Source organism: Pristis pectinata, chromosome 1 (assembly GCF_009764475.1).
Source record: "Pristis pectinata isolate sPriPec2 chromosome 1, sPriPec2.1.pri, whole genome shotgun sequence".
Lineage (NCBI taxonomy): Eukaryota > Metazoa > Chordata > Chondrichthyes > Rhinopristiformes > Pristidae > Pristis > Pristis pectinata.
Genome location: NC_067405.1, coordinates 112,244,298 through 112,256,467, shown reverse-complemented (window position 1 = coordinate 112,256,467; position 12,170 = coordinate 112,244,298). Strand labels below are relative to the sequence as shown.

The window sequence follows — 12,170 nt, the reverse complement described above, 5'->3', positions numbered from 1 at the left end:
AGCATTTACTGCCTTTTTTTAAACGAGAGAGTTCATGTGAAGGGCAGTAATGTGTTGGAAAATAAAATCTTGTGTTACTTTTCTGAATAACCCGGCTCTAATTTTTAAGGTTGTGTCTGTGTGTTCTGAACTCCTGAGGTTTGCTGATGCAATATTTGCTCAGAGGCAGCTCTTCTGATTTTAATACTTTTGCAGATGTCCACAATGGTCCCAAGTATCAACAGTTTGAAAATCATATGTGGCCTGAACAAAGATTGAGGGTTGACAGAACTAGGTTCCTCAGTAATAACAGCATACTGTCCCTCAGGTGTATTATCCTTAACAGTGAGCAGTCGAATAGCTTATTGAAATTTTATGTCTATATCAGAAAATTGTTCAACTTACTTGCACTGCAACCTCTAATTAGAGACCTGCTTCTGGAGCCAGTGCAATCATTTGACACAGCTGGTGTAATAATGAAAGTTTGTGTCTTTCACAAGCCAATGAGAAGACTGCATGTTTTATCTTTAATAAGGCGTGAGATGAATTTTGTGAATTTATCTGATTGGACTTGACTAGAATGGCTGAAGTGCTTTGATGTTATTACTCCAGTGATCTATATCAGTTTTGAAGATTCAGTAAAATACAATCTGTTCATGGTCCAGCATTCAAGATGCATTACTGCCTTTCACATGAACTCTCGTTTAAAAAAATAGGCAGCAAATGCCAGCGCAATTTAGAGATTAACAAATTTCTGATGGACTGTGGTACATTTCAAGGAAAACAATGACAAGATGGGTTCAGATGAGGCCTTTCTGTGGAAAGAGAGAAAAATAGAAGGCATATTAGCACAGTCCAGGCTACAGTTTTGATTTTTTTCCTTGGCCAATGGCATAGCAATATGTAGAGCACCATACACACAGCTGCATGTTTGGTAGTTGGTTTAATGTTGTTCACAAACAAGCAACCTCATTATGTCAATTTCACTTGCATTATAACAAGGAACGTAATACAGCTCTTGGTGCCAGCATCAGTGGTTACTCCCCAGTAGCATGTCCAGATTTTAGACAGTCTCTTACTTTCTCCTGGTTGTTGGTCTGTAAAACCTGCTTCAGAGCAAACAGTATTGCAAGATTTTAATTAAGAATCAAGTATTTGTCATCTTGCTCAGTAAAAGAGTTCTCCATACCGTTGGCTGTGGGGGAGTGGGTGTGTGACAGTTGTTTACTGTCAATGGTAAAAACTAAAAATCAACTTCTGGCAGCTTTTCGGATTTGATCATGGAGTTGTGTGTGACCACCGTATTCCATGACTTTCTTTTCAATGCCTTTTGGGTTTTGTACACGAACCCAATCAAAAAGACATTTTACTGTGTGACTTTACATTTTTTTCTAGATTGGATGTAAAGATATATTTAGGTGCATGTTATATTCCATTTTAGTCTTCCATTCTCAATATAAAATTGGAAATTACTATGTGTTTTACTATAGAGTCTACCAACTCCTCAGATGAAAGTGAATTGGAAGCCTCAGCAAGCAAATCTGTAAAAGAGGAAGGTGTTTCCATAAAAGATGAAGAAGAGAAACCAGAGGGGAAGAGACTCAAAGATAGTTGTATGAAAGAAGCTAAAGAATTATCATGTGATGATGATGTGAAAACTGTACCTGTGAAGCAGGAGATAGAAAATACACAACCTACAAGCAATGATGAGAAAGTGGTATCTCAAACTGAAGATGTACGTAAAGAGGTGATAGACAGGTCTCCAAAAGGCAAGGGAAGAAGAAGTAGAACTCGAGATATTTATTCAGAAAATAACAAGCCTGTCCTTGCTAATCACACAGAAACAGTGACTGAGAGTGAACAAAATACAGAAAAATTGGTAAGCTTAGAGGACAACCAGCTAGCAACCCCAAGTGCTCCTGAAGAAGAAATTCCAGTTACAGCTACTGGGTTGTCAAATGAAGTTGTAGATGATGAGAAGAAACCAGGGAAAAGAAAATCTCCAGAACAGTTAACACCTGATAAGAGGCTTCGGAGGGATAGTGAAGAAAAAATGCAAGCTGTAAAAGATGAAGATACTGAGAAAAAAGAGCTTTTTGGAGGTGAATGTAAAGATTATAAAATGATTGAAAGGTTAGAACTTGAAAATGGTGATGTTTCTCCATCAGAGATTGTAACGGGCAAATGCATAAAACAAGAATTGGAAGCTCCCTGTTTAGAAATTGAAGAGGATATTTCATTGAAAACTGATGAAGATACAATGCCACCGATTGGACCTGAAGCTTTAGTTTGCCATGAGGTAGATTTGGATGACTTGGATGAGAAAGAAAAAAGCAGTAGTGAAGACGTAGGTGCAGGAAATTCAAGATCCAATTCTCCTGAATTAGTCATAGCAGTTGTGTCTGCATCAATGCAGCAGGTTTTGCCAATTGCTTCCCCAGCACCTGTTCATCAGGATGAAGTTCGTAGCGTAAAAAGTGAAAGTGATATTACTATTGAAGTGGATAGTGTTGCTGGAGAATCACAGGAAGGATTATGTGAGAGCGAGTCTGTCAACGGGTTTGATGCCAGTACGAGCTCAAGCAGCAGCATCATAGTACAAGAAGCTGAGAACAAGGATAAAGGTAAGGAATTGTATGTATGCATGTATTTATTTATTTATTAGTCACATGTGCATCGAAACACACAGTCAAATGGGTCTTTTTGCATTACTGAGTGTGTGCTGGTGGGCAGCCCGCAAGCGTCGCCACTCTTCTGGCACCAACTTGGCATGCCCACAGCTCCTAACCTGTAGGTCTTTGGACTATGGGAGGAAACTGGAGCACCCGGAGGAAACCCACGCAGACCTGGGGAGAATGTACAAACTCATACAGACAGTGGCAGAATTGAACCCGAGTCGTTGGCGCTGTAATTGCGTTATGCTAACTGCTACACTGCCGTGCCGCCCTAGAATATACACAGCATTATTAATTGTAGGTTGAACTTTGAAAGATTTTATAATTTGGGTAGTCTGTTTTATCTTTTTGAGGGCACATTTTATTTTGAAATTTTATTCCCTCAGAGGATTCTTTGCCATCAACCCATTTGTTGATTGGCTAGGTGAGCAAATCACTTACACGGAAGTCTGTGCCATTGCCATAGTCTTTGGAGGATGTTCTTTTCAGAATATTCTGAATTTTCACTTCCTTCCAAGAATAATCTTCTCTCAGGCTATTAACATTGTCCATTGTCCCATTTTAATGATGCTCAAAGTGCTGTTCTCCTGATAGGTGCGTATTAATTTATTTTCATTAAAATCTTACAATTATATAATTATTTTGCACATTTGTAAGTATCTTTCTTCCTGCTTTGGATATGTTTAATTAATCTTGGACATGTAACTTCTACACTTCCTTAAGGGTTTATTCTTGTGAGCCTGTGCAGTGAGAGGTTTATTTTGCAGTGAGAAATACTGAACTGAAATTATTAACCCCTGCAGGATCAGATGACAGTTGGAAGCAATAATTGATTATGTAAAGGAGAAATGAAACTCTTAGGAGCTATTAAGAGCCACAGCAAAACCATTAGGTTTTGGAAAATAACCAAATGAGATTGACACATTAAGCAGAACCAAGAAGTGAGAAGGTGATGTTTTTACATGGTTAGGCTTCGAGCAAGACAATTATGATTTGATTTCTATCAGATGTATTGGGAACTATTGAAGTTGAATTTCGGTTCGAGTGACAGCCAAGGTTTGGTCGTACAGTTCTCCCCCAGTTAACAAAAGATTTTTTAAGAACATAATCCTAGTTATCTGTAAATTCATGTAGGGAGAGATGCAGCTAAACCTAAACGTGGGGTTGCATTCCAGAAATCACAGAGAATCTCAAAAACTGCAAATACCACAATCATGTATTGCACTGCATCTCTGCTGCTTCAGTGGTTGCCACTAGCTACCAGCTGCTTTTGATGGTGAGATAAGTCAGACTCCTTCCTGCAAGGGTGCAGAAAATCAAAAGCAAAACCACACATTTTGACAAGCTGAAACATACAATTTATTTACCCGGTCGCCATTATTGCCAGATGGAAGAGCACAAGTGCTTCAGTCACCCACTGCCCCGCCCCATTTTAAATATCTTGTTTATTTAACGGACTCCTTCCCAGTGATCCAATCAAAAAGACTTAAACGTTGCCGGTTTTTAATGCACCTATTTTTGAAAGACCAGTCTCCAAATGAAGTCCTTCATTGTATACCCTCCATTGTAGATTTAAGTAAATGTTCATTTTCTGGGGGGAAATCTGTAATCCCTTCCATGTATTCTCAGTCTAAATGTAAGTTTCACTTTTTGAAAAGATTAAGAATAGATATCATTCTCCAAGCTTTCCGGAAGAACTTGATGTTGAGCTTACTTTATACCCGCTGAGCTGAGTTTGTAATTATGGATGTGAACATGTGATATTTATATGAAACTAATAAGCTATTGTGAATGGTAACACTATCACTCACTTAATGATGTGAATATGCCACAGTATTATGGTTTACATTTTACATTCAAATGTTTCAATTACACATAGGTCAGAAAAGAATAAGCGACAGCAATAACGGGACACCCGCGAAAAAACAAAAGCGTAGCCACAAACGGTCAAATGTGTCCAGTAAGAATGAAAAGAATGGAACTGGTAGGTTCTGAAGCTGGAATTTAAGCAATTGTAAATTGTTTTATTAATACATGTTTTTAATAATAACAATATTTTTTGAAGGCAACAGCAGTGACAGCGAAGACCTACCAGTCACAGACAACTCCAATAAATGCACTCCAGTGAAGACTTCAAATAAGTCTCAAAAACTCGGCAGGTCCCCATCAAGATTGACTTCTCCTAACAATAAAGATGGGGACAAGGATAAAGAAAAAGATGGAAGTGATGGTACATCACCCAGGACCTATAAATGGAGTTTCCAGCTTGGTAAGAAAAACCTTGTTTTGTAGTTCAAATTGATTTCAACCTATTTTAGGTTCAGTAGCTTAGAATTCAACGACTTCACCCGATGTATCGAACAGCCTAATTTGCTTATTTATCAAATTGATGCGAAGATAAAGTAAAGAGAAGTGATACATTTTTAAATAAAGATTTAAGTTTTATCATCTTGTATGGCTATTTACAGTTCCTGATGTTTATAGTGGTTTAATTTTTGAATGTAATTTAACTGCTTTTTGAAGTCGAAGTAAAAGTGCATTTTACATTTTTGTGCATATGCATTTGAGTGAAAGACCAAAACTTGTGACAGAATTTCTGTTTTTAGATGATTCCAGTGATTAAACTTTTAAAGTACTTGTCTAACCACTTTTATATAAGATTCCCGTCACTGTTTTCTTGAATGTTATAAGCTGCTTTAATTACTTTGTTGAATGAAATTTTGTAAAATATACAAAAACTTATGGTGCCAAATCTAATTAGAATAGAAAATCTCTGGGATACCAGAAAACTTTGCTTGAAAAACAATTTTCTCAACAATATTACCCATCTGTGGTAGAAAATTTAAATGTAACAATGATTCTCAAGTTGCCTATAATATGTGTGTAATACGAAATTTGACAATGTTTGAAATAGCCAGTGTTTTTACTGTATTTGTAAGTGACTGAAGATAAGCAAACCAGCATCAGTGACCTCTCCCAAGGCAACATCCCTAGCATTGAGGCCACAGTTGTTTTCTGTTGGCTCTGATGCACAGGCCATGTTGTGCAATGCTAGACTCCCAAAACAGATACAGGCAACTCCCGTATTACAACTGTTCCGGGTCACAGAAATTCGCCTTTACGGAATTCACAAATTACTACCCATAAATCTGAGATACAGAATAAAATTCGCTCTCACTGAAATTATGTGGAGAAAAAAATGTAAATTCAAAATCTACACATTTTTAACTTGTGTTTCTTGACACATGCGCAAATAATGTAGCTTCATGTTACGGAAAATTGTGATATGGACCATTTTTGAGTAACGTGAGGGTTGCCCGTACTCTGGTCAGAGCTCTATCATAGGAAGAAATTACCAGATGGATTGAGGAAAAGGTGCAAGGATATGCTCAAAACCTCTTTGAAAACCTCCTGGGAATCCCTGGCTCATGACTGCTGAAAGTGCACAAAGAGCTTATTGGGTTGGAATTGAGAACCTCTATCCCATCTGTTGGGAGCACACAGTTGCCCTGCATAAATGGTGGAAGGAGAGCTCCATTTCATAAGCAACCTATCTGCCCTGTCAGGCACTTCCTTTCCCATGTATGGAGTGGTCTGTGCTTTCCACATTGACTCCATCAGTCATCTCAGAACTCAAAAAAAAAATGGAGTGAAAGAAAAATCCCAAGGGACTGCCTAAGAAGAAGGAGGATATAGCAATGAAAATAGCAGATGGTTGGTGCCATTTGGCTGATGTGAACAGAGCCCATGAGATGGGTAGTTAAATGATAAAGAATGTACAGGATTTGTAATTCAGAGTGGATTAAAATTCTTTAAGATTAAATTTTTAAGTGTTAGTCATCCTGTATTTGGAATTTTGGCTTGTATTTAACATAATAGGCATACAGATGTAATGCATTTAATAAAATTTGTTAGTCATATTATTTATGTGACCAAGTTGATACTGGAGTAGGTCAGATGTAAGACTGACTGCAAAATAACCGTCTTTTCATCTGTAATAGGTACAAAAACAAACAAGTTTTTCTACTTGTGAGTTTTATAGTGGGTGGAAGTCTGTGTATTGTGTAACTGGTTACAAGTGGAAAGGTATAGTTTTTTGAAGATCAATGAGCTGTCAGGTAATAATAAGGGGAGGTACTTTATTTAAATGTAGTGATCATAGGGAATTTCAGTCCTCATAATCAACTGAACAAGTCACATTGGCAAAAGTAGTTTGGAGGACAAGTTAATCAAATGTATTCAGTATACTGTGCTGGAGTCAATACATCATGGGTTTGCTGAGTTGGAGATTGATTTGCATTCATGCCTTAAGCTTGTAGCCAGTGAAATTGGTATGTAGGGTGGGGAAAAAACAAACTACTGGAGGAGCTCGGCGGGTCACACAGTATATGTGGAGATTGACATTTCAGATCAAGGCCCTGCATCAGATATTGACCTGAAACGTTGACTATCCCTCTGCCTCCACAGATGCTGCCTGACCCACTGCAGCACTTTATTCTTTTGATCCAGATTACAGCATCTGTAGCATAGTTTCCTGTCTGCCCTTCTGCTGTCTTTAAGCAACATGGTGTGCTGAATGTTGGGAAATAAAAACATTTATAAAAAGTTGAGCATTAAGTTGCTCTCTGAAAATTAGTCTCTTTTAATAAAGATAAATGAATAATGCACATTCCATTTGAGATTGTTGTCTTGTTCACTTGTTTATTTATTACAATGTAGTTGTGGAATGATTTTATTTCTGTGCATAAATTTAATATTCTTTTCCACAGCTGACCTTAACAATCTGACAAGTGCTGAACGGATAGCTTTCCTACAGGACAAGCTACAGGAGATCAGAAAATATTATATGTCTTTGAAATCTGAAGTAGCGTCCATAGATAGGAGAAGAAAACGATTAAAAAAGAAAGAGAGAGAAGGTAATGATCAACATAATGATGTTCATAACATTTTGAATAACAATATTTATGATTCATTCTGCTTGGGAACAGGAATAGGCCATTGAGCTCTTCAAATCTTTATCACTGTTCAATCAGTGCGGCTGAATGATATGTCAAACCCACAAATAATCATTTAATATGTTTCCCCTGATAACCCCTAACTAAATTTTCAATCTTTGTCTTGAAAATTTCTGTTCATCCTTTTAGGGTATGGAGTCCCAGATTTTAGATTGCTACTCTTTGTGTGGAAAAAGTACTTCCCAAACTTTTATCATCAAATTAATCCTCTTATCATTTGAACAATTCTATTAGAACAGCCCTTAATCTTCCAAGTTTGCAGGAGTGTGGAGTGCAAGCTAAATTTATGTAAATTTGATTTAAAATTTAACCCTAAATTTAACCCGTGTTTTATAATGGTGAGTTTGTGTTACAACCTTACTAGGACAATATATCCTGCCTTGTGTGTACTGCCAAACTGAATACAGGAGTCCAGATGGGGTCAGGCCATGTACAATTAAAGCATCACTTCATCCCCTATAATCTCTTGAAATAAAGGCAGTTTTTCATTAGTGCACTTTGCATACATAGGTTTTAATAGGCTATGCACTGAATGCCTTTGCTTTCCTTTTCAGTCTTCTAGTTTTCTGCTTTGTCGTTGCTCTGTTCAAAGTAGTTGTCCTTGTATGTTTCTAGAATTCCAAGTGTCAGATCTTTGCACATTTACTTACCTGTTTATGTCCTTTTATAGCTTTCCCTCTCTCAGCTGCACAGTTGTTGTCGCTCCTAAATTACATTCAAATGTAGCTGTACAATTCTTTGTTCCTTCAATCAAATTTGTAATATTTATGGTTAAATGATGAATCTCCAGTAGAAAGTTGAGTGATTCTCTTCCCAACTCCTTAAAGCCTTTCCATTGTCTAGAAGGCCTAGTAGTTTTCACCTGTTAGCCCACTGGACGATGTGTTGGTATTTCATTGAACAATTTTGCCCACTAAAGTTAAAGATCTTACAGTGAGCATCTGTATTAACTGAAGAATGCCCTGACATTTCTACAATGTTTTATATAAATTCATTACTAATTTATATACTCTTCTATTCCATAGTTACACCTGCAGCTCCAGGTACATCCTCTGCTTCTTCAGAAACTGGAATGAGTCCCACTTCCTCTTCACCAGCCCAAAACAGTGTGGCAGTAGAGTGCAGGTGATGATGCGCCCCCTGTACCCTTCCCTATCCCTTTCCCAGCAGCCTGCTGCCATGACACAAGTGCTAAAAACCCTGGAACATTAGCATAGGAAGCACTCAGCTGATTGGACTTGTGCATTATCAGTAGGATTCGAGCAAAAGTTTCCCACTCTGCCTGGTTAACTTCCAGTTCCTTTAGCACTGCAAAGCACGGAGTTGAATGTAATTTGGAGATGAGACATGCTTCACTGATGACTACTGTCCACTCTATTACATGAAATGGCACTTTGTGGAAGCCTCTCGGTGATTGAATGAAATGAATGTGACCACCTTCCTGTGAAGACACTCACAGAACAATAACTGCAACAGAAAAATAGCTTTGTTGGTAATGGAACAGAAGGTGCCTAGTACGAGCCCAGTCAGCTCAGTTCATATGTTGGGTTAGTAGTTCCAGTTCAGTCTTAGTTGTGGGAGCATTAGCTATGTTGAACTGCCAAAGTACACGGTGAGCAGAGTGCCCTATTTTGTGTAATTTGGAAATGGGACAAAATAGATTGTTACAGGAAATTTAGTGTATTGAAAACTGAAACTGTAATGAAAAAGTCTTCCGCTATATTGCTGTTGGATTTTGAGCACAGTTATGCAAATGAGATTTCTTATTTAAATTTTGTAATGTTTACAGTCATCGGAGAAGTTGGTTTTCAGTAGACTAATTTCTGTAGCAAGACTATTTTGTCTCTTTTTATATGTAATTGCAGAGTTTTTATTTTATTACAAAAAAGTTTCAAATATATCACAACAATGAAGTTATTTAACAAAAATTTCTAGACCTGAAGAGTTTTGTGTAAAATAAAAAAAATGTATTATCTTGCAACTTGTGAAGTATATTTATTCAGACAAGGCAATGGACATAATACTTGTATTTTTTATGTATTTTTAAAACAAGAAAGAAAGATATTTTCAGACTTGGTTCAGTTTTCCAGGTTTGTTCGCTTTAATTTACAAGATGTTACAAACCTTGAATTACAATTTCAGTCATTTCAAAAGCAGGTTCGCTTTCCTGAATTATGTATCCTGTAGAGTTCAGTTGGATAGCTTTGTGGTCACACTACCTAATGGTAAAATGTATATTATTTGCCCCGTTAAACAAAGTTGGTTGTTCCAACCTTTAAAACTATGCCAAGTTGTCTACTATCTTAAATTCAACTACAATGTTTGGGAAAAACAAATGTAGAACAACTACTATAAGGAATGACGGTTACCATTAGGTGGCTGTGTAGTATTTCCAGACCATGGACAAGGCCATGGTGTCTCCATTGCATACTTTGTATATATCAACTCTTCCAGAACCATGTATTTAAAGATACAGTTTGCACATGTATTGTGTACAGATGTGATTATTTTATCAATTTTTATCCATACGTACTGTACATTGTAAGGAATTGGTGTCCCTTCCCAATGTTTAATATACTGTAGAGTAATAGTGTGAATGCTCTAGACTGTTTGTATATTATGATACTGTGGTTCAGAACAGCAGTGGGCCTGAGGTGGATTGTAATAGTATTCCATAGAACTGCTAACAAATCAATGTCCATTCATTTTATGTTTGAGATTTTTTTTTGTATTTCTTGACAGCGTGAAATTGTAGTAGTTATTACAATGGATTTTTTTCTTCCACACGTAGCGGAAGAGAATAATTTGACAATGGCTTAACTTTCTAAAAGCAGAGCAATTTTTTTTCTCTCCACTTGCAAAACTGGTGTATCGTAATGTGAAATAAAATGGAGCTCCGTACAGAGTTTAATAAAGGCCAAGTTTTAAGAAAAATTGCTTTGAATTTATTGTCACATTTTGTGACCAGATTTTCTGCATGATCCACCGTTTCTTAGCTGATAGTGGCCTGGCAGTCTATTTCTAAAGCCTTCACCTTTACTGCTCTGTCTGATCAGAAATTGCCTTGCAATAACTCAAGTGGCATGGCTTGGCTACTCCTCCATTAATTATGAGTCAATTGTGATCAAGGCGAATATCAATTTGGAGTGTGGCACAAACTAACAATTTGACAACTTTGAAAAGAAAATAATTATTCATGTAACATAGGCTTGTAACTCAAAACACTTTCTGCTTCTGAAAGTTTGTCCAGCACTCTTGCCTTAATTGCAGCATTGGCAGTTTTTCCTTCCTTGACTGCAATTTAATCTTCAGAAAACCTTGGTAACTCCCCTTTTTTTTTCCTCCCTCTCTCTCTGTTCAAATCCTTTAGAACACAATATCTGATCAGTGTTTAGGCTAATACCAATTTGGCTTGTTCATGTTCTTTGTAAAATTTAAGCATTTTGGATATTGCTGTGTGTTAAAGTATCCATATTAATGTTGTTGGGCTTGATGCAATACATTTACCAAAAAATTAAGAGCTTTGGATATGTACATACTACAGGTTGTCTTGAATAATTGTTCCAACAGACATCAACTACTTTGCTGGAAACATTTTTTGATGACAACATCTGTGGAGAGATGAAGGTAAGGTTAAAGATTCTGACTGATAATCATTAGTGAGAAATCTTCCAGTTATCTCATCCTAACATAAAACACCCCTTTTGTAATAATGTTCAGAATACTGTATATGTGCTGTGCGATCCTGCTATGTTTCAATGGAAGAGGGTCACTAAAGGAGAAAATTAATTTCTCTAACTAGTTGTGAAATAGCTTTGGGATTCTAGAAACTGGTTAAAAATAATATTTTTGAAAACAAGGAAAGCTGAAAAATATATTGAATTGCAAATTAACGCCTGTTAATTTTTTAAATTAATGGAACAATGGCTGAATTGTTTTAATCTGCATCATTGACCTTACGTATTTCAAAATATTTGTACATTAGATGTGTAGATGCTGGGTAGCCGAAATTCTGAACTCTTGAACTTGTTGTGTCATGTGAATAGTCATCTGGTATCTTAGTTTCATACTAAGCAGATTATGTTGATATGTGAATGGGTAAAAACTGCTGTCTCAATCTGACAATAGGTTTAAGTGCAAGATGCAAGGATGTTTGGTCTTCAGTTCATTCATTGAGAAAGTCCAAGATTATAAATTTTACTTAAAAACAGAAAATGCTGGAAATACTCAGCAGGTTGAGCTGTTTTATGGGAAGAGAAACAGAGTTGACGTTTAAGATTGGGGACCCTTTGTCAGAAGTGAAAAGGAGACACAGGAATATCATAATTGTGCAAAGGGGTTGGGGGGTGACCATGGGGATAAGCTGTAAACAATGTTATTTGGTCAATGACCGAATGGGAGAATTTGAAGAGTGAGAACATAGACAAAAGAATGTGGGAGTTGCAAAATGCAGAGTAGAAGATATGTCCAGCAGGTCAGGATGGGCATGTCTTCTACTCCC

At 36.9% G+C, this 12,170-nt stretch overlaps 1 protein-coding gene across 4 annotated transcripts in view; it reads left to right on the top strand.

Annotated features, from left to right (window-relative positions):
• arid4a (AT rich interactive domain 4A (RBP1-like)) overlaps positions 1 to 10,595 on the top strand; it is an 83,090-nt gene extending 72,495 nt beyond the window's left edge. For 3 of the 4 annotated variants that reach the window (XM_052024612.1, XM_052024630.1, XM_052024621.1), the window contains exons 21-25: positions 1,470 to 2,603; positions 4,534 to 4,638; positions 4,720 to 4,923; positions 7,424 to 7,570; positions 8,695 to 10,582. In XM_052024612.1, the coding sequence (XP_051880572.1) occupies positions 1,470 to 2,603; positions 4,534 to 4,638; positions 4,720 to 4,923; positions 7,424 to 7,570; positions 8,695 to 8,798 (1,694 nt within the window). In that variant the 3' untranslated portion in view covers positions 8,799 to 10,582. Of the gene's footprint in view, positions 1 to 1,469; positions 2,604 to 4,533; positions 4,639 to 4,719; positions 4,924 to 7,423; positions 7,571 to 8,694 lie in introns of all 4 variants that reach the window. The other variant, XM_052024605.1, reaches the window with a different exon arrangement.
• Positions 10,596 to 12,170: the final 1,575 nt, after the last annotated feature.